General features: G+C 45.1%; 1 protein-coding gene across 2 annotated transcripts; it reads left to right on the top strand.

Annotated features, from left to right (window-relative positions):
* The first annotated feature begins 5,212 nt into the window (after window positions 1–5,212).
* Window positions 5,213–22,101, top strand: LOC309879979 (broad substrate specificity ATP-binding cassette transporter ABCG2-like). 2 transcript variants are annotated; one of them, XM_082764350.1, is made up of 16 exons: window positions 5,213–5,554; window positions 8,026–8,309; window positions 8,930–8,989; window positions 10,268–10,382; window positions 11,988–12,140; window positions 12,905–13,062; window positions 14,178–14,329; window positions 15,231–15,347; window positions 16,166–16,431; window positions 16,955–17,037; window positions 17,383–17,472; window positions 18,796–18,920; window positions 19,276–19,430; window positions 19,851–19,940; window positions 20,640–20,752; window positions 21,239–22,101. In XM_082764350.1, the coding sequence occupies exons 2-16, from the start codon at window positions 8,101–8,103 to the stop codon at window positions 21,384–21,386; spliced, it is 2,034 nt and encodes a 677-aa protein (XP_082620476.1). In that variant the 5' UTR covers window positions 5,213–5,554; window positions 8,026–8,100; the 3' UTR covers window positions 21,387–22,101. The 2 variants fall into 2 exon arrangements, with proteins under 2 accessions (XP_082620476.1, XP_082620475.1); XM_082764349.1 differs by having other exon boundaries at window positions 5,425–5,554; window positions 8,023–8,309.
* Window positions 22,102–22,572: the final 471 nt, after the last annotated feature.

The raw sequence follows: 22,572 nt of genomic DNA, 5'->3' as shown, positions 1-22,572 counted from the left end.
AATGTGAGTCATAAAGATATTGTCTTGTTTCTCTCCCAGTCTGAGTGCCCAGAGAAGCTACACCTAGATGTGTTGATGTCCTGATGAATTGCTAAGCTCAGTGCCATCAACACCTGTGACCCCTCCTGGTGTTCCACACTCAGACTCTCATTTACTCTCCATTCATATCTATCTTAGACTTCCTGATACGTTTCTTTATTCTCTCTGCCTCTCTTGAATTACCGTTTACTGCCCTAGGACATCCAGTTGCCATTCAGTGGTCCCTGGGTAGCTCTGGGCTCCCTCTGCTCCTTTTGCATGCATTAGTCATCCCCAGCTGCATAAAGGTCATCCCCAGCTGCATAAAGGTTTCCAAAGTAGGAGAGAAAATTAGGTCTGGAGAGGAGCAGAATGACACTGTCAAAAAAAAAAAAAAGTTTCAGTGGCTAAGACAAATACCAGACAGTGTCTTTAATGGATAAAATTGTTAAGTATTGAGATGCACCTAGGACATAGTAGGGTGTAACCAGCTGGATCAGCCAGAAGGTAAGCATAAAGAGATCTGGGATAAGTAATGCAGGAGTGTGGAGCTCTTTCCTGTGGCATATCTGGGTGAGCTCTGCAACCAAGTGCTTTTTTCTTTTTGTTCTCCCCTTCATCCATGTCACTACCTTCCTCTTGAAGTCAAACATGTAACCTGGTCCACTGCTTTGGATTCTCTTTGACAACATGTGCTACTTAGTGATTTCTTGTCTTTCTACCTTGGTTTTCATGTTGTTCTCCTGCAGTCTGCACCAGAGCAGAGGACAACTGTGATTTCTGAGTCTTTGCACTCTGTCTTTTTCTGTCATCTAATGCAAGGCTCTGTCCTGTGTTGGAAGGATGTAGTGCAGTACTCTGTCAGGGTCACAGAGCACTGTCAGGCAACTAGGAAAGTGCGAAAGAAGGGAGAAGCTATAAACAAACCAGAGCTGGTTTTGTTTCTCTCTCCTCCTCCTGCATACAGGCTGTTTACTGTCATGCTGTCTCTAATTCTGCTGTTGTGCAGCGTCCCTTCGGGGAGAGACACCGCGCCTCTGGGTGTATAGCACCTATTGAAAAAAAAATCAAATCTGTCCAGGGCTGCAGCAGCAAATGCTAATGAATCAGGACATAGGAATGTATAAAATTTAAACTGCTTTTAGGAACGGCTGGTAGGGTGGCCTGGACTTTGCTCCTGAGGAAGGACATGAAATGCCTACGTAACCTTGTGTATGTCAACATTCATGCCTAGGGACAGAGCAGACCTCTGGAGAGCTAACTTTGGGCAGATAAAACACACTGTAAGCCTGTAAACTGCTGTGGGCAATGAAGCACTCAAACGGGAAGCAGAACTGCAGAGTGGCCATGCCTGACTTGCAAATGGCAACATGAACTGCATTTGAGGGAATCCTGCCCCAGGAGCTCTTGGTGAATGTAGGAGAATTTGTGTGCCTGCCTCTGCTTACCTCAGGTCTGCTTCGCCTCCTGGCAGTCTGCAGTCCCAGGCCTTGTCCTAAAGATGTAAGAGCATGCAGCAGTCATGGCTGGTGTCTCTTCATACCTGCTTTTTTAGAGAGGACCTGGGGGCTTTCTTTCTTAGCAGGCTCTCAAAATTTACCCACCTCATAGCTGCTATTCTGCATGACTTAGAGATATTCCTGGTCTAGATTGCTATGTCAAGCTTTCTAATTAAACTTTACATTTTCTGCTTTTTCTACCTATTTTATCTCCCTCTCATTTCTCATCATATCTCATTTTTCTAGATGTGGGGGGGAGGGGGAAGGAGGGAAGGAGCATCTCTCTGTGTTTGCATTATACATCTTATGCTAATCTTAGGTTCTCTGTAACCTCACTAACAGCAGCAAGTTGGTGCTATAAATATCTGTAAATATTTATGATATTAGTGTTTTATCTACCAAAGAAGTGGAATGGTGGTTTATATCATCTAGATACTTTAGACTACAGATATTTAATCCTTGTCTACCTGCTTTATCCAGATAATGTCTATGTGTGGTTCTATTGATCCTATTGTTTAGCTGTTCTTGATTTTTGTCAGTCAAGACAGTGATATCTGAATGTAGCACACTAGTTAAAGATTGATCTTCTTTCCTCTTAGATTTGTTTGAATCCTTTCTTATCTTTAACCTATTACCACTGTAGCACTACTAGGTATTCAGATAATGGACTAAATGATTAACAAAACTTGACAAAATCATATTTCTTCTACATAATCTTCAAGTCTTGCAAAAGCCAAGACTGGTTTAGTTTTATCTGGAACTTTTGGAAAAGAAATGCTCCTCACTCATGCACCATGTCTGATACTGCTGTCTTCTTCACTGTTCTCAGAGCTGCTTTTGCACTGTGAGCATTTGGGATCTGCTTCTTGCTGCATTCAATAGAGAAGCAAATCGTACTCATCAGCATGCAATTCCTCCCGCACATGTTTTTCATCCACTCTCTTGCTGGCTTGAGTCCCTGAAATGTTTTACGAGCTTTATGAAATTCAGCATTAGGTGGGATTAAAACAACCTGGATCCTCAGGACAATGAAGGCAGCAGCCCAAGGAAAGCAATGAAGAAACAGACCTGAAAAATTTCTGTCTGGCAATTCTGCTAGACAAAGCTGTTTCTGAGTTAAGTGGTGGCAAGCCGAGGCCCAAGTGTAAAGCTGGACTAGAGGGAACCCCCACCACCCTCTTCAATCAGATGTTTTTGCAAACCTGTGCCTCAAGCTGCAGGAAGGAGGGAAGAAGAGGCCAGGACTGGACCTTCAACAGAGAGATGAACACATAGTACTTGGCAACATCTCCACTCTGTGTGCTGGGGCACATGCAGGACATGTCTAGTGTGACCAGATCCCCTAAGAAAGGAACAATGTTTAAATTAGCTTCAAACGAGAATAATTCTTTTCAGCAGGACTCCTCTAAGCCTGACTTCCTGCCAGGTTCCCTTCCCCATGTTCAGGATCAGGGTCTCTCCTGCTCTGCAACCTTGTAGTAACAAACACGTCAGAAACTCAAGGCAGCATCATCTAAGAAGCAAGAATGAAGACCCAAAACATGTGCTAAAACCTGCATGGGATTTAACACATGGCCCAGGCTCATCTTGCCTTGCTGCCATAGTGTATCAAGGCCAAGCTTGTAGCTGAATTTAAAATCTCTCAGTAAAAGTGACAAGGCTTTGTGGCTTGGTGCTTGCTAGAGATTTATGCTGGGCTAATAATACCTTGGTTGTCTTTCTTTGAAGACCACATCCTTTAATCAGAAGCAAAGACTGAGAATTTGCAAGGCAAATGCCCCTCTCTGTGGATGAGCATCAGAAAGCAAAAAGCACCAACCTACAAGTGGTTTGGTGAGAGAAAAATACAGTGTTTGATGTGAGGATCTCCTGGCTTGCTATGCGTATTTGTCTCAAGCCACCACTCTGGCCAACGGTTTCTGCTCCTGTGTGGACAAAAGTCTGCCTCAGCAGTGTTATGATTCAGATCAACTGGGTCAGTAAAATGACACAGCAGAAAAATTCTCCCCTCCCTCGTTTCTTTCCTGTTGCTAGCTTAATTGCAGCCAGACCCAATTCCTGTGGTACGGTCAGATGTAAGAGGGCAGCTGAGGCACAGCCTGTGTGTGCACCCAGCAAGGGAGAGCTTTTGTCCTCCCCCAGGCTGCCCAGCTGGAGATGAAAAAGTCTGAGGATCAAAAGGCCCTTGAAGAAGCCCAGAAGACTGTCACTTCAGGAGTGGGCTAGAGGAAAGCAAGAGCCTCCAGCCAGATGCTTTAGTTGGCAGATCTGGTTCCTCCCCATATCTCAGTTCTGCATTTCTATGCCATTGGGATGTACTTAGGCACAGGGGGCAGAGAAGTGGTTTGTTTTGTGTTTTTTTTTTTTTTTTTTACATTCCACGAAGTGAAGGGAAGCAGCACCTCTGCCTGAGGAGCAGCCGAGTAACTGAAACCACCTGTCAAGAGGAACCCAAACCTCTAATTGTGCTGCTTCAGAGAGCGCTTCTCCTGCACCACTGTGCAGGCACCATGTGGAGCAGCGAATTCGTGGCTCAGAAGAAGACTCCTGCTCCCAAGCACACCGGTTTCTTTTCTCACTGTCCCAGGCATGTGATGAGAGGGCTGTCACCACAGCACAGGGAGGGTGAGGGAGCGTTTATGATGGAAATACCCTTGGACACAGATGTGCATGCTTGGTGAAGCACTAGGACAAAAGTCTTCAGTGCACACAAATTTTTCTCAAAGGGGGAAGTTAAAGTGCAAACTAAACATGAACTTGAGCTGCTTCTGCCCCGCAGAGTGACTGCAAATAACATCCTTATTCAGCAAGCCTGAATCTTGAGTGTATCTATGGCAAAATTTGCCCTCTTGACAGATCTCTAAAACTGTTTCAGAACCCCCACAATCCCCCCTGTTCTTGACTCCTCTCAGCCCTGTAGAGCATTGCAGCTGCATGGAACGTGAGTACCTGTTTTGCTTACTGAGTCAGCATGTCTGCATACAGGTGATAAAGGCATGCATATAGGCAAGTATGCAGATAGGTGAACCTTTGGAGTTTTTTATTACTGGTATTTATTGAGTAGCTAGAGGCATGCTCCTGCTTATCTGACCCTCAAACCGTCAGCAAGAGCTGTTGTTAGGAAAATGCAATTCTGTACAGAGCTGCTGTGCAGAGGGTGGTCAAACCGGAGGCAATTGATAGCGTGACTTGACAGCGCTGATATAAATTATCTTTATAAACCAAAAAAGCAGACCTTTCCTGCACTTGTAACTCCAAGGAGCCTGAGCAGAACAAGCTTATTTATAGTAAGACAATAGTGCTTGGGAACAGGAGGTTGAGGAGAAACTGTGACAGCAAACCAGCGGAAACCAATCTTCCTGCTTTCACACGTTCTTGGAGCCGGGGACACATGGCAGCGTGATGGATGACGGGTGACCAGGGAGGGCTGCCATGACCCCCCGGGGGGGGTCACAGGGCCTCAGCAGGCGTGCAGCTAGGTGGTATTGTCTCAGTGTGGCACCCTCGAAAGGTGACACTGCCAGGACCATCCCTGGCCCCAGCTGAGGATTTCCAGAGAAATCCCCCCTGGGAGCAATGAGCCTTCCAGAGGGGTGAGGGAGGGAAGGAGGGAAATAGGGGGATGCCCCCCACCCTCCAGCCGTTCCCTTCGATGGATGTGCATGGGCCGTGGACCACGTACCGGCCGCACCGCGGCGTTTTGGCAGCTTCCACTAAGAAAGCAAACCCTCGGCATCCCGGCGCCGGGGGGCTCCACCGCTCCGCCCCGCACCGCCGGTTCGCCTTGCGCGGCCCCCGGAGCGGGGGGCGGCCCGGCACGGCGGCACCGCCCCGGGACGGGACGGGACGGGACGGGACGGGACGGGACGGCTTCGCCGCCTTTGCCCGGGTCCCGGCGGGGGTTGCGTGAGAGCATCGGGCACTCCCCGCCACCGCTTTATATAACCCGCCGCCCGCACCCGGTTATAAAACGCCGCCGAGGCAGCGCCGCAGCCAGAGCCGCGTGTCCGCCGCCCGGAGCGCCTGGCGGCCCGGAGGTAACGGGCAGGGACAGGGACAGGGACAGGGACAGGGACAGGGACAGGGACAGGGACAGGGACAGGGACCGGGAGCGCGGCAGGGACCTGGAGCGGGACCGGGACCGGGACCCCGAGCCCCTGCGGGCGGCGCTGTCCCCGAGCGTTTTGGGGTGCGGTGCCGGTGCTGGTACCGGTGCCGGTACCGGGGTCGGGGGGTGGCTGCCCGCGGGGTGCTGCTGCCCGCGCCCACCTGTAGCCTCTGCCGGGCCGGCTGCATCCTTCTGTCATCCTCCCTCGTGCCCGCAGGGCGCTGACAAGGTGGAGCGGTGCTTATCGGTAACCCTGCAAAAACACGTATAGAAGGGTTCGTAAAGGGAGCCTTTACAACCTCTGGGGTTGTAAAGGGAGGAACCTGGCTATCCGAAGCACATGTGAGGTTTACAAACAGTCGAATGTTCAAAAGTCTAACCGGGTCTTTGCCCTTGCTGTCGTGGTCATCTTTTTTTTTTTTTTTTTTTCCCTCGAATGTGTTGTGCAACCTTTATATATAAGCCTTCTCTTGCTGATGTAAGCAGCAGATCCTTTCTTGCTTCCCACAGGCAAGGCTTTCCCAGGGGTCACCAGCCACAGGATGCATCCAAGTTAAACAACCCTTCCTCTTCTCCCCCCTGTCACTCTTCCTTTACTTATAAAGAAATAAAAACTACTACGATTTCTTGAGCTTTCATAGAATGATTGATGTTGGAAGGGACCTCCGGAGGTCATCTGGTCCAACCCTCTGCTCAGGCAGGGCCACCAATAGCTGGTTGCCCAGGGCAGTGTCCAAGCGACTTTAAGTGATAGGAAAGGGATAGTTTCTGTTTTCTGTTTGTTTGTTTTGTTTGTTTGTTTTGTTTTTGTTGTCTTTGTTTTTTAACCTGGCTCTTGGAGTTCCCATTTCTTAAGAGTGAGACCATCTCACCTCCTGAGCTATCTGTTGCTTCTGCAGTGATTGGTCCTATTGGTTTTCACCATCTCAGTCCTGGAGGGAAAATGGTGGGAAAAGGGTGTTTTGTGGGTGCAGATGGCAGGAAAAAGATCACTTGTGGAATACATCTGCCTTCCCATAAAACTCAGATAATCAGCAGCAGATGTCTTTGTGCATGGTTCTTTCTCCTCATTCATTATCCTGGTGACAGTCTTGGCTTTCCACACAATCACAGTAACTTTTTAAGCTTTCCAACAAACACCTTTGTGCCAGCAGCTAAAAGGGAAGTAAATGATTAGACTAGTTTGTGTTATTTTAACCTGTTCCCTTCAGTTTCTGGAAAGGGCATGTCGTGTTTCCCATCTTCCTTGCTGTGATTGCCTGGAAAGGGGACAAGAAGGTTTTTGGTTGTGAGGTCACCTGGATAAAAGGCAGGGTGCAGGCTAAGCTCAACCCTTGCCTGGGCTGCAGAACGTGTGGACTGCAGGGTTTCCAAGTTCTTCCCATGCAATGTCAAGACAAGAAGTTTAAACCTTTATTTTTCTATTTTTTAAACGAGAGAAGGGGTTCAAACTTGGTCTCAGTCATTTACAGCAGCAGAAAGTGAAGCACCCCCTTGACAAAATAGCTCTGTTGCTATGACTACTGAGGGAAGCAGTGTTAATGGTTATGGCAGTATTAATACTTTTCCTGCTGTGTAGGTGCTGCTGCATGGGCAAGGAGAACAGCTCTTTCCCTTTGCTGGTCTCATGCCCTTCCTTCCAGGTGCTTTCATCCTGCGCTACAGAAGCAGCTTATCTGCTGGAACTGGGATGGCTTATAACTTTCCCCATGATTTCAAACAGATACCATATTTAATTTTCCGTAATATACCCATTTATACCCTTCTTTTCTTTACTGTGGGATGTACCTGTGGGAGAAGGGAATACTGCCGTTCTTCAAAATGAATTGTGCTTGCAGACAAATCCAAGCTTCTCTTCCTCCTTGTAGCTGTGAAGCATCTTGATACTGGCATCACTGAAACATGCTAAGCGATATGTATAACTGCATTTTAATCAAATTGATATCACTGAAACAAACTCGTGCCAGCAAATAAGGTTTTCTCTTCTGTCTTTGTGGGGGTATGAAGCGGATTAAGCATGTTCTACCTGATGGAGGGGAGCTTCAGTCTCTTTAGCTTAAGCATAGCGGCTTGCATCTGTAGCCCCCACTGTGTCAAGCAAGGCATTGACCATCACAAACAGGCTTGGTTTTTACCTCATCGGATGTTCTTTGAACTAGTGTCACTTCTTCAAGAACATCCATGTCTTGTTCCTAAAGGCTGCGTGCATTGTTCTAAGTGTTTCCATGCCTTTGGGGACTACTGGATGTCTTCCAGTGCGGATGTCCATCCTTTTGGAAACTTGGCACTTGTAAGAACTGGAGTGGTGTGCATGAACGTGCTTTTTCAGGACACCTTCTGCAGACCTCTTTGCTCACGTGTCTTCTTCCCTGAGTGTTTTTGTGTTCTTTGTCTCAGTAGGTGGGAACTGCCCAAAACAACAGCAGCCCCAAAAATCTTCATGCAGTGGAGTTCGACCTGTGCAACAAGGACACAATGGCAGACACATTTGATCACAGCATCATTTCTGTTGGAGAAGAGGAAGGAGCAGGCAATTTCCAACGTTCTCTTCCAACACGGGAGTCCCTCCGATCCCCTCGGGGCTCTGTCGTGAGTTTCCATAACATCCAGTACTCCGTTAAGCAGTCCAGTGGATTCCTGTGTAGACGGAAGACTGTGGAAAAGAAGATCCTTCAAAATGTTTAGTAAGTTCCTAACTAGAACTGTCAAGTCAACTAACTAGAACTTGACCTAACTAGACCTAACTGACGTAACTAGGAATTAATCTGCTGCTGTGAATCAGTGACCTGAGTGTCACTTTCCAGATTCAGCTGTACTGTACTGTTGTACTGACTACCCTCCTGTCTGCCGTTCATGTGAGCACTTGCTAATTTGCCTTAGGCATAACAATTAGGATATAACTGGAGCAGTTTCAGATCTAGGCAGATTAGGACCAAACTTGTGTGAACTCTTCTGCCAGAAGATCTGAAGGTTTCCTTAACTCTGGACTGAGCTGTGGTGGGAGGAAATAAGTAACAGAGGGCAATTGTTTCTTCTTTTCCAGACCCAGCTCAGCTGGGAAGATGCATAATTTGCCTTTTGTAGGTTGCTCTGCATGTCCAGCTCTGATTTTGTTCTGAGTGGCAGTTTGGGACAAGAAAGGAAAATGCTTACTGATTTCACATTTAAGGAGAAGTTCCTAATAATCTTGAATTTTTTCTTTCAACAATTCTGAAAATGTCAATAATTTTGTTCACATCTGACTTCTACTATGAGCTGCATGTGAACAGTCCTGCATTTGGGAATAACTCTTTCCTTCTTTCAGTGGCATTATGAAGCCAGGCTTGAATGCTATCCTGGGGCCAACAGGGAGCGGTAAATCTTCGTGAGTACTTTCTTTTGCTCTTTAAATGGGCAGTCAGCTGCTCAAAGGGGTTGTGGGACTGTTAGGGTTGGGGAAGATATGAGGGAGCCCCAAGCTTAGACTTGCATGTGCCTGAGAGAAATCTGGAGATGCAGCCAGACCTCCTGTCCCTTTGATGTTGGCTTTGCTCGAGTTCTAGCCCTGCAGTGGTGTCACGCCCCTCATCTGCTCCAGCTGACGATCCATATTACTGCTTTCATCGTTAATGGTGGCCAGAGCGAAGATACCAGGCTGAACTGGGGTGACTGAAGCTCAGGTGTAGGCTTTGTCCCAGACCTGCCCTGGGGTGGGGATGAGGGCAAGGTCCCTCAGGGGCAGGAGGGAAGTCAACCTGGTGATGTTGCTGTAGCAAAACTTCCTCCGAGATGCAGGGTCAACCCCCCCGACTGCCAAGAATAGGGTAATGTCAGGCTGTAGGATACCTGCTGGGGATCATCACCCCAGCCTGGCTGTGTCCTGGTGGTGGGAGTGCACATGCTTGAAAACTTTGGATGAAAGCACTGAGAAGTACCTTGCAGGCTCTCTCCAGCCACTGCTGATGCTGTTTTCTCTCCTGTATAAAAATGTTAAGAGAGTGCTATGTCATTCTTCCTTTGAGACTGTCTTGGACAGGCAAATATGGCCAGGGTTCATGCAGGTGTGTTGTTGTGGTGACCCTTGATCTTCCCCTCTAAGGAGACTGCCAACTGATCAGGATGTTTGCAAGAGCCAGACCTCATTGGTATTTACATAGCTAGTAGACAGTCTGACCTCTAATTTGCAGTAAGGAGAAACCAGAGATATGTTAAACCAAAATGACTTTTTGAAATTAATCTTGACTGTAGTCTTGTTTATACCAATTTGGATTAATTTGCTTGAGATCAAAGTAGTTTCTTCTGTGCTCTCCTGGCTGGAGAGCAGACAGCAGCTGCTTGGCAGGGTGCTTTTGTGTGCACGTCTGAGATTAACTGTTAGCGTGGAGGCTGAGTTAATGTCTGTAGGGGGCTGATGGCTCTGAGGGTCTGTATATTGCAATACTGCTGTGGCATAGCTGGCACTTGAGAATCCTCCATCTGCATCAGGCTTTCTGTACAAAAAAATGAAGCCCCCAGAGCAAAGGAAGCCCCTTTCAGTGCCCTGTGTTTGGTCTGGAGCGTGCCATGAGCAGGCTGTAGCTGCAGTCCTGAGTGGTGGCACTCACCCAGTCAAACATAAAAGCAGTTGTCATGGCAAAACCTAACGTCTGGTGTCTGTCTGAAGTCTGCTAGATGTGCTGGCTGCCAGAAAGGACCCGGCAGGCCTGTCTGGAGAAGTGCTTATAGATGGCATCCCACAGCCTCCAAATTTCAAGTGCATCTCAGGATATGTCGTGCAGGTGAGTAAATGCCTTCAGCGGAGGCCTGGGAGACCTTGGGAGGGAAGAGCATAGGTTTTGGTGTAAAGCCTTTGAAAAGTGTCCTCCATGAGAAGAGGTGTATGTGTGGGGAACACATTGGATGGAGCTCACCACTACATGAATGAGAGAGAGCGTGGTCTTCCCTGGTGAGTGAGTAGGTCTGCTGTGGGAAGAGGAACAGCTTCTCAAAAAAGGCAGGGCTCTGTTGCATAAGATGAGAAAAGCATGGAGCAAAGATGAGCAAAAGCATGAAAACATTAAGTAAGGTAATGTTCAATGATCCCTACAGAGTCTAATTTGATAATTCAGGTGTTACAGTGTTGTCCTGTAACACTGAAAACAGAGGAGCAAACTTTTTGCTCCAGCCAAGTAAAGCGTGGAGGTGTTTGGCTTCCCAAACCTGCATGGGTGCCCAAGCCACCCGGCTACTGTGGCTTGTTTTTTTTTTTCTTTGTTTTTTGATCTCCTGAAGTTCCAGCAAGAGTTCTAAAAATAAAAAAAAATAATTAAATTTAAAACAGGGATTGGTTGGTGGGAACCTCTCAACACCCGAAATCTCCTGTTGTAAAACTCAGTGGCAGTTCTAGTCAGCAGAGGTACCTTCAAGCTGTCCAACAATAATTCTAGGAAGTAAGCAGATCCTTACTGTTCTTCCTCTGATTCTGGCTGGCTGGGGCAGAGCTTCGTTCCACTCAGACAGGAAAAGCTGGCTGAATCTGCGGAAGTGGGTGGAGGCCTGGACCAATAATAGACCCTCACAGCCCTGGGGGAGCTGAGGAGAAGGGGATTCTTGGCAGTTATATGAGCCTCTAAATCTGGAATCCATCCAGGCTTCTGCCTGCAGGCAGATACAAAATATGCAGCCTTTCTGAAAGCTGACAGCTGGGGGGCTTTTGAGAGGATGCATGTGACAAGACTGGTGATAAATCTTGGTGCTGCAGGTTAAAGATCCCCAAATCCTCATAAATGGCCAGGAAGTTTCTTGCAAGTGTTCCCAGTTTGAGACATCTGTTTCTCCAATGTCAAAAGCAAACAAATGAAACCTTGAAATGATTGGCAACTGGGCAAGACATTAAACAGTTGCTCTCCCCTCCCACCCCTGTGCACTACTCCCTATATTGATAAAAATGACCCAAAGAGTCATAACAAACTGAAGGCTAAATGCATACATATTTAATGTATTATCTATTCTATGCAGATGGGTGTGTAAACCTGCTAAGTCATGTGTTATCACTATTAAACTGCTAATGGTCTCCGCACTCACATCTTGCAAATGCTGAGCACTGGCAGCAGAAACAGCTACCTGCTCTGCCTCACTATAGCTTGTAAGGAAAGTGCACTTCCAGAACAGTATAGTACCATCTGCACTTACACTCCTGAGCCTGAAAGCTGCATTCTCCCTTTGACTTTTGAGTGGTCTTGAATTCTGTGTTCTATATGCTTTGAAGCAGGAGTTGTCACTCAGTCCAGTTTCCCCCGTGGTCCACAAACAGCTTATCCAGTAACTGCCACCACAGGGACTCCAGTGCCCAGTCAGGTAGCTGAGAGTGAGGCTTTTCAGCTGTCAATTTGTGCTGCTTTCAGGATGATGTTGTCATGGGCACCATGACAGTGAGGGAGAACCTGCACTTCTCTGCTGCCCTGCGACTCCCCAGCTCCATCAGCTTTCAGGAGAAGGAAGAGCGAGTCACCCAGATAATCAGCGAGCTGGGATTGAGCAAAGTGGCTAATTCTAAGGTGAGCAGTGAGAATATCCATTTTAGAAATCTTGCTACCTCTGGAAATTAAGCTACTTGACTCTGGGCTGTATGGACTATGTAGCATAGCTACACTAAGCTAAGCAGGAATCTGAAAAGATCATAATACACACAGGAAATCACTCCAGCTCAGGAGGTAGCTTGGAAAGAGGTATGTGTATTTGTTACTAAACAGGGAAGATTTTGGGCCACATCCAGCATGTTGTATAAGCAGAGGGGAAAAAGTTGACTAGTCATAGCACCTTGGAACGCTGCGTGGTGGCTTCCTGGCTTTGTAGGACAAGACAGGGGAATTGTTTTTACCATGCTGAACGCTATGCGGGTGGGAAACTGGGCTGTGATGGAGGAGTTCTGTGCAGAGCTTGCTCCTCCCAGCTGCATTTGTACTCTTATTTTAACTTTATATTACTTATCCCCACTTACTTGGGTAGCAGGTGAGCTACCCATGCAAGGCATCCCCGATTACCAAAGTTGCCTCTGGTTGTTCTGGCCTCCTCATGGCTCTTGTCAGTGTCATCTTTGTTTCCCGATGCCAAAGGTGTCTGGCACTACTAAAAATCACACTGTCTGCTCACTGCTACATGGTCCCTCACAGTGCCCTTTGAATCAGACCCATCATCTGCTGCTGGCTCTGAGAGTCCACTGATGGGAAACTGAAAATGAAAAGGTCTGCTTTTCATGGGTTTGGTGAGCCTTGAATTCCAGAACAAATAGTTGCAAATGCCTGACTTCTTCTGCTTGTAGGTAGGAACTGAATTGATCCGGGGAGTGTCCGGAGGGGAGCGGAAGAGAACCAACATTGGGATGGAGCTCATCACAGAGCCACCAGTTCTTTTTCTGGATGAGCCAACAACTGGCCTTGATGCCAGCACAGCCAACGCTGTTCTCATCCTCCTGAAGAAGTAAGAGTTGATTCCTCAGGGCTCTGCTGAAATTTCTTTGCTATCTCATTATTTAAAAAAGGAATGTTGCTATGACTTAGTAGCTACAATGTTTGTGGTATGTGTTTGTTGTTTTTTTTTCTTAAAGCTAGACTAGCAGACTCAGAAGTGGTTGTAAACTCTTTATCTGGGTCTTGTCCAAAGCTTTTTGAAGTTGATGGGAATCTTTCCACAGCAAGCATTGGACTGGAGCCCAAAAAGCAGATGTAGCTTGGACAGCTTCCCTTTGCCACAGAGAGGGGTGGACTGTGAGGTCAAGCCTTGTAATCATAGTTTATTGGCCTCCCAGCTGAGCCTATTACAAAAGCTTTTCCTCTGTTATGACAATGGCCTGTAACTCAGATCCAACTTCACCTGCATTTTTGCCCTCAGTGCTCCCTGTTATCTGCTTTGGAGATGAACTATCTTCTGCTGCAAAGAGGTCCAAATGAGGCTCATGTAATGAGAATGAGTTCCTAACACTCCTCCTGTGTTTGTGGCATATTGTCTGATTTTGTCCAGGGGTACCTCTTACCCTGCTGCTTGTGGATAGAGGGTCTTAATCACGGGAGATACTTGTTGGGCATCAGTGACAAAGCATTGAAAAAGCATCTGACAAACCTGAAGAAAAACTAGTTTTGACTGCTGTAAAGAGTACGTCCTCAGCAGAAGAGCTAGGAGAAACCTCAGCTGACCAGACTTCAGCAGCCTGCTGTGTAAAGCCTGGCTATGCCACTGAGTGCAATGGGACCTTTCCTGTTAGTCACGCTGAAACCTGGTACAGAAAACTTATAACGAGGATTTATATACAGCTGTGGTTAACCTTTGTGCTTAACCTTTGCTAGCCACAGACAACATAACATTCTGCCTACCTGGACTGCAGCAAGTCTCTTGTAATGATGGGTGCTTGAAGGTCTTGCAGGCAGCATCTGACATGGTGAGAGAGAAGTAGGAACTAGAACTTTAATGGATTGAGACTCTAGCAAGCTGACAAGCTTTTGTCTTGGATTTGGATGCTTATATTTTGCTTCAGCTAATATGACTATTTTGAATTGCAAAGTGTGGTGTATTTGGGAGAATTTTTGTTTCTATTTCAGGCTCTCTAGAAGAGGCCGAACCATCATATTTTCCATCCATCAGCCCCGCTATTCCATATTCAAGCTGTTTGACAGCCTGACGTTACTGGCCTTGGGGAAGGTGCTGTACCATGGTCCTGCAAATCAGGCCCTGGACTATTTTAGTTCTATTGGTAAGCTTTCTGTGCCAAGAGTAACATTAATCAGCTACCAAGCTTAAACTGTCAGTAGGTTCTTACCCTTGTGCTTGATAAAACTCTTGTGCTATTTTATCACTACAATACTGTAGGCTGTACATAGACAATCCGAATAGTGTTGGGTTAGAATTAGAAAACATGAAATAATAAAAATAAAAAAGGTAGAATAGAGCACAGCCGTCTCTTGCCTTTGTTTTGACTTGTACCAGGCCAAAGAAACAAAATTGCTTGGACATTTAGAAGCATGATGCACAACAGACAAGATGATGCTCCTAGTTCTGCCAAGCCTAGATGGCAGACCCGGTCAGTTTTGAACCACAGCCTGCAGATTGGCAGCAATCTGCAGAGGCTGATCCAAGAATCTGCTCTAGTCTGAACGTAGGTGGGTGACTGAATGGGCAAAACCATGGTGTGACTTAAGTTGGATTAATAATAGCAGTGTTGGTTGGTTGTCCCCTCTACTGATAAGGAGGATGAGGGTTTCTGACTATAATGGACAGAGAACATGGAGTGAATTCCCAGTATAGATGCAGTCATGGACATTGGATTGCAAGCTTTGATTGCAAGCTTTTTTCACTGGGAAGGAGACAAGAGTTGTCCATGCTGAGCTCTGTAGAAAGAAGCAAGCTGAAGATTTCTCCTTATCTGAAATCAGTGAGGAATAAGCAGCTCTGAAACTCTGTATAGATACCTCAGTTTCACCATCTGCCAAATCCTGCCCATTCTACTGTTGTAAACTAATGTTCATGAAAAGCAGTGAAGCAGTGGTTTTCTCTCATAGCAGGGTGATATAGTATTAAACCTCACTTTTCAAGCTGTGCTCTGTGTAGTACAAACATGTTGTTGTATGGGTTTTGTTTATTTATTTATTTTTAAGGATATGAATGTGAACCCTTTAACAACCCAGCTGACTTCTTCCTTGATATCATAAATGGTGATTCAACTGCTGTAGCAGCGAACAAGGAAGTTAATGAACCCGTGGACACAGGAAAAGGTAACTTGTCAAGGAGAAACCCACCTGGGTTAAACGTAGTTATGGCAAGCTTTCATTCTCTGTGTTTTCTCCATTCTAAAGACACTTTACTATCTTTTTATTTTTCCTACTAATAGATATACTTTGCTTTGGGCTTGTTTCAAGATCTCAGAAGACTTAAAGGGGATTTTTTTCTTCCTTCAGTAATATAGGAGGACAGTGATAGATATTAGTTGTCTGCAAAATGTAGGAAAGACAGAAAAACTAGAATTGCTTAGTCTCAAGAAATAGCTGAGAAAAGAAGACAAGCTTTCAGTCATGTAAGGGGCTGCCATATGGAAGAAGACAGATAGGCCTAAGAGTAATAGATTTATGTGGCATCAAGAATGATTAGATAGAACTACACGTGAAAACAAATTCTCTAACAATATTGTGAGTGAATGTTGGAAGATTTGTCTGGGGATGCTTTAGCATATCCATGACTGAAGGATTTTAAGGGAACAGTGTTCATAGTGGTGCCTTTTGGGAAACGGATCATGGCAAATCATTGATTTCCCAAAAATCCCATGAAGGTTTTCTAATGGCTTATTCTAAGACTGTGGCCATGTTTATGCCACAAAGAACACGCAGATGATCCAGGCTGGATTAAAACTGCAAGGAAACCCTCTCACTCAAGCTCTTCTCTTAAGCTCAGAGCTACAGTTTGAATTATTCAAATTCTCTGGCTATTCCTGATCATATCTTTGTCCAGCCTCCAGAGCAGACCCATGTTGATGGGCCATGTTTGAAGACAGGGGTTCACGGGGAATCACAAGCCGTATCTTGTCTTTGCCACTTAGAGGTAAACAGTGAAAATGGAGCAGTGGAACAGAATGTGGTCAGCAGTGTGGTGGATGTGCTACACCAGAAGTACCTCAACTCCAGCCTGTACCAGAGCACAAAGGAAGCGCTGGCAAAAGTGGAGCTGGGACGGGGAAGCAATCATAAAATATCCAAGCAAGGGCACGAGATTACCTATGCAAATGGATTCTTCACCCAGCTGTACTGGGTGTCCAAGCGTTCCCTGAAAAACCTCATCAGGAACCCACAGGCCTCTGTTGCACAGGTTGGTAACAATTGTTAGAAGTCTCAGACTTCTGATCTCAGTCCCACAGTCTGAAGTTTGTTGAGCACACTTCTGTTTTCAAAGTCAGGGGAACAGAAAAGTCATGTACCACTACCACTCAGGTTGTTGCCTTTGGAAAAAAAAAAATAGCAGAAGGACTACGGCACTGAATACTGGGGAGTGGGGGAAATGCTCCATTATCTGGTTCCCATGGGGACCTTCGAGGGAGACATAGATCTTGAGGCTTACTTGACATTTCAAGCTGGGATGTTCTTTGAGTGTGCTTCTGCTAGCTTTTACGAGCTAAAGATCAAAGGAAGGAGAAAAGGGAAAAGGATAAACCACGACAATTTGGCTAAAGGTTTTTAATTGTATGTGTTTTATGTTTACATGGATTCACACTGCAAAGTTTTAGGTAGGCATGAATGTTAAACCCTGTATATACCTTAATGACCATCTAGTGCTTTGTCCCTGTTTGCCCATCTGAAGGACTCCATTCTCCCTTTCCTCTTTTCACTTCCAGATTGCAGTGACGATAATTCTAGCCTTGGTTGTGGGGGCCATTTTTTTTGGTGTAAAACTGGATCAAAGTGGCATTCAGAATCGGTAAGTTGGAAAGATGCAGCTTGCTCATTTCTGTGCTGATAGACCACAGGTTTCAGCCACAAGAAAGGCTCTGGTCTCTGCTTGGACCACAAAGGCGGCTTGGGTTCACCAGCCTGAACACCCTGCAGAATGGTACTATCAGAGGTCCTAAAGGACCCACAGTTCCATTGGGCTTCCACGTGTCTGAAGGAGATGTGCAGGTGAAGACAAAGGAATAAACCTGACTTTGCAGCTAAGATCTACAGTAGCACAATTAAACCTCTCTGTTCTATGGACAGAGACAGAAAAGTGCTGACTTGAACTTGGCTGTTTCTTCACTTCTTGACTTCTGTTTTGTCTTTCTAGTGTTGGATCCTTGTTTTTTGTCACCACAAACCAATGCTTTTCCAGTGTCTCTGCAATTGAGTTGTTCATCAGAGACAAGAAACTATTTGTGTAAGTAGAGATGTTCTTGGACTGTTTCCTACCCTGCAGTGAGGGGGGGAAATATCTTAAAAGCTAACAAAAAATATTTCTACCAACGAGGACTTGAGAGTTGATTTCTTCTTCCAACATCAGGATGCAATAGTAGTGCTAAATCAGTCAGTAAAGCAAGGAGCTCAAATGCTAAGAAGTGAGGGAAGGAAGGGAGAAGTAAAATGCTTTTACTTGCTTGCTGTATCACGGTTTACCAAGAAGTGCTTTTTCCACTTCTGGTAACAGCCTGTTCTTGAAGTCTGCATGTGAATCCTGAAGATTGTGAACCCTGCCTGCCCTCTTGCTGGCCTGGTTGAAACAGGGTTTTGCAGTGGTCCCAAAGTGGTAAGACTGTGCAAAGATGAAGGGGGAGTTCTTAGAAAATCTTCTCAATGGATGAGCAGAAGAAAAGGGCTGCTGACTGGCTTACAAGATATTTTTAACAATCAAGTATATCTGTCTATATATATATGTATATTAAATGCATATATAAATGTGTGTATGTATATGTGTGCATAAAGAAGTGTGTATATATACATGTTGAAAACATGGTTTGGAATAGCCTCCAGCTCATGGGATGAAAGGGCAAAAGACATGCAGTAAAAAGGAAAACGGAGATTTGTGCCTGGAAAATGAGTGTTGTGTTTTTGTGAGGCACTAGTTTAGATGTGCACATGACCACTGGCAGCTTACTCAGAACTGCTTAGTACTACCCCTAACAGCTGCTCAGGAATGAATCTCTGACATTTCTTGCTAGTCTGGCCTGCTTACTCTTGGTGGGGATTCTGGCACCTCACCACTTGAGTCTTTCCATGAGCTCCATTATGCAGCAAGGCAATCATAATGATATTTAATTGCCCTGTGAACTGGAGGTGAGTTAATGTCCTACAGGTGTTTTCTCATTCTTGGCTATCATTCCTTCTCCCTTAGAAACAGTTGTATGAGATAGCTGTGGATAAACTGTTCCTCCAGTTAATCTCATACTTTCCCCTGCTCTTGTGTTTAGGATCATTCTCTTTGAACAGAGCTTTAGGAGCCTTTTTCCAATATGCTATTTAGTAGTCTAAATCATTCTCATTCATCTTCTCAGAGTGCTCCCAGCATTGCTGCAGGGCCTGTGAGATAGATCAGCCCTTACTTTGGAGTGGGAAGTGGCAGCACAGAGAAAATAATCAACTTGCATATAGAGGAGTCAGTGGTAGAAAGAACAAACTGAATCAGGATAAACCAGACACATATACCGAACCTGTTTCCTAGATAACCTCTAAACCTGTAAAACTTGCCTCCTTCCTGTCCTCACAGTCATCAGTACACCAGTGGATATTACCGTGTGTCTGCCTACTTCCTGGCCTTGATGATAGGAGATCTACTGCCCATGAGAACTGCTCCAGCCATAATATTCTCATGCATCACTTACTGGATGATTGGTAATGAACTGATGCTTTCATTGAACCTGTCGTCTTCTAACACGTTTGATTTCTGACTTAGCCAAAGTTTATTTTGTTTATCTAAATTGAAACTGGTTGAACCCTCAGCTGATTTTAAGTGCTTGGCATCATAATTTCTGAAGACTCTGGAGCAGGGGCAGAGACACCAGCAATCAGAGATGGGAACCTGCTTGTCCATGTCTTTTGGTACTGCTTTAGAGCATTCACAGTTGCTGCCAACTCCAGACTCAGCCTTTCTTCCTCCTTTTCATGTCTTGTGTAGGAGCCCGAGGGTACCTCTCCGAAGTTCGTGATGTGGCTATTAACTGGACTTTTTCTTTCTGCTTTTTGACAGGATACCAAGCTGTTGCAGGCCGATTCTTCTTCTTCATGCTGGCGCTGATACTGGTGTCGTACACTGCCACAGCCATGTCTCTGGCTATCAGTGCTGGGATGGAAGTGGTGGCTGTGGCGAATCTGCTCATCACTATTTGTTTTGTCCTGATGCTTGTAAGTACATAAGATGCACAGATGGATTTAGGAGACAGGCTCTCTACAGGAATGGGTCCAGTAGCTTGTTACTCTCTGCCTGCAATTTTACTGATGCTGTAGTCAGACTTCAGTCAGTCTGCTAAATTGTAATCTAAGGGTCAAACCTTTGCTCAAATGCAGTTCTGTAGGTGTGGTGTCACCAGAGCTGTGCTAAAAGTGTGCCTCAAAAAGGTGTTTTTGTAAATTGTCCTTAGAAAAAAAAGGACAGTATTACAAATCTAAGTGATCAACTAGATTGCTTAAAAGGAAAAAGGTTGAAATAAACTTTAGATTAGCTGATTTTGTTGCAGTAACTTGGCTGCCCAGTGGGGTTTGCAGGAATGACATGGTTTGCAGTAAACTGTTTGTGACTCATCAGTCTCTTTTGTTCTCTTTCAGATCTTTTCAGGTCTTCTAGTAAACCTCCCTTCTGTAATGGGCTGGCTGAACTGGCTCAAGTACTTCAGCATCCCTCGATATGGCCTCACTGTGAGTAGAATGTAGCATTGGTCTCCTGTGAGTAGTGGCTACCATGCTGCATCCTGGGGAGGTTTTGTGTATAAATGCAGTTCTCTTAAAAGTCTAGCTTGGTTTCTTTCCTCACATGAACATGGTGAAAGAACAAACCAGCCATCCTCAAAAAGGAAGAAAAGTTAATCTATGTAAAAGGTGAAAGCCTTAAAGACTGAACAATTAATTTGTGCCACAATGTTAGTACTGTTTTGACAGCAGCAGAGCAAACTGCCCAGTGAGGCGCTAATTCCTAACCTGAATAGCTGACTCCTCCTGCTTCATAGTGCTGGTGCTGGGGTGTCACTATGCAGCCATATGGTTTTCTGGGAGAGGAGATTGACTCAGATAAAGGTGGATAAACGGGGTCTTGTAGCTGGCAAGACAGAAACCCATGGCTAAATCACTGAAATATAACTCTGAAGTTACAGATTCAGACACCAAATCATCCTGCATGTAGACGTTGGAGCAGTTCCTTGGAAAGTTAGTGGTTAAGAGATTCAGAATAAGTGCTGAGAAGTAACTTTTCTGGGCCACTCAGTTCACACCTAAAAGTAACATGATTCCAAGAGTGGTGATATATATCTTCTAATAATCAAGCACCTTGAAGGTGTTTCAGCTTTAGCACCCCAAGTCACTAGCTCTTTGTAAAAAACTGCTGTCTGCCTCTTTCCCTAGGCTCTTCAAGTGAATGAGCTTAGGGGTCTCTACTTCTGTGGTGAGAAGGATCCAAATGTTACAGTGTCTGTGGGAGATGCAGGCAGTTGCCCTTCAGTTACTTCAGGAGACATGTAAGTCTTTACCTTATGACTGTTCTTGGGTCTGAATTGTAATGGCTTGCTAAAGGACAAGTCAGACTATTTCAGAGCTTACAATTACCCAGAGAATAAGTGTTTGTGAGAGTAAGTGAACTATTTCTATAGCTTTTGGGCCCCAAACCCCTGCTGTGGACCTCCAGTTACTGATGCATAAAACTAAATATTTTTATATGTATCATAGTCTGATGTGGTTCTGAGGCTTGCTCATAAACTGCCAGTTATCCGTAAGAAACAATTATGATGCTATCGAATCATCTGAAAAATTATGAGAACAAAAGATCCAGATTTGTCCCTTAAGCTTTATTTTTTCGTGGTAAGTCACTCTATTTCCATCACCTCTGTCTTGCATAATTGTGGGTAGAGAAATCTTTGTATGACGGGAAAATAAAAGTAACCAACTGAAGACTTACAGTATCTTGCACCAGATATAATAAACTTCTGTCCCATGCTTTTCTGCAGGTGTTCTGGTGAAGCATACCTGTGCAGCCAAGGAATTGCACCTACCAACTGGGCAATGTGGGAAAACATAGTGGCTCTCTTCTGCATGACTGTTATCTTCCTCATCATTGCCTATGCCAAACTACGGTTTATGAAAAAGTTCACATAGATTCCTGCACTGCCTTGCTCTGCAACTTCTCAGGTCTTAAAACAGCAAAGCTTGTTAAAGCCTGCTGGAGGTTGCCAAAGATTTTAACTGACTCTTTAGTGGACTTAAGATGGAAATCCTGTCCCAGTGTTTCTGGACCATGATCTCCATATAATTGTATGATTTTGTTTTTTAAGAGGAAATGTATTACTGTAAGATTGCATAAATGATTTTTTTTTTTTTTTTTGTAAGGGAATGTATTTGTCATAATTCTTAGGTGCTTATCAAACTGTTTATTATAGAGCTTCATTCTTCTGTGGCTAACTTTTACAAATATACACAAGGAAACATTTTCCTTTGAAAGTGTGAGCTTCTCCACCACATGGCATAAAGTAATGATGACATTTATGTGTCGATATGTTGCCTCTTGTTGGTGCCTGTCACACCTGAGGAGAGCCAGAAACCAATCAAAATGAGTTGGAGATGCATTCAAGGTTGACGTCTATACAGGGAATGTGCTCTCAGTGCCAGGCAAGAATTATACTTCTAGTAGCTCCTCTGTGGAAGATACTTGCAGAAGCAGCTTTTGCTGATGGCATCTAAACAGTGGTATAAGCCATGGAACCTAAGAGTGAGAAATATGATAACAGTTGTACTGTAAAAATGAATTCTATATTACTTAAGAAGGGATTTTGTTCCCCTCTTTTTTAATAAGTGAATAAAAACCTGTATGTATGGTAAATCTTTTTAGCAGGCTTCCTGTTTGGCTGTGCCATTTCTATATAGAGATGCATATATATATATATACTATATATATAATATGCTATACTATATATATACTATGCTATACTATATATATATACTATGCCATGCTATATATATGCTATATATCAATGCTATATATAGTATAGCGTGTGTGTGTATATATATATATATACTATATATGATACTATGCACAGAGTAAGACACAGAGCTCCTGCTGTGCTAACTGCAGCAAAGCTTGACACAGCACAGCCTGCAGCATGCCAGCAGCTGTCCCCTTACAACCCCAGCTTTGAGGCTGCACGAAGCCCCTCACACGGCAGCGCAGCTGCTACGCCAAGGAAAACGCTGCCAGCATGTGCTGGGGACGGCTGTGCGAGCCGCAACCCTTGGAACTGGGCTGCCCTGTCAAAGTGCAATAAACATTCGGGTTACGGTGTCCTCG

This window comes from Aythya marila (genome assembly GCF_965140915.1).
Source record: "Aythya marila genome assembly, chromosome: 7".
NCBI classification, from domain to species: Eukaryota; Metazoa; Chordata; class Aves; order Anseriformes; family Anatidae; genus Aythya; species Aythya marila.
Note: the sequence above shows the minus strand (reverse complement) of the source record. Positions and strands in the feature narration are given on the sequence as shown.

Coding starts and splice junctions, on each gene's coding strand:
- LOC309879979 (XM_082764350.1), top strand. CDS start 8,101: ATGGCAGACACATTTGATCACAGCATCATTTCTGTTGGAGAAGAGGAA. Junction 12,141..12,904: donor GCAAAGTGGCTAATTCTAAG/GTGAGCAGTGAG, acceptor TTCTGCTTGTAG/GTAGGAACTGAATTGATCCG. Junction 20,753..21,238: donor TCAGTTACTTCAGGAGACAT/GTAAGTCTTTAC, acceptor GCTTTTCTGCAG/GTGTTCTGGTGAAGCATACC.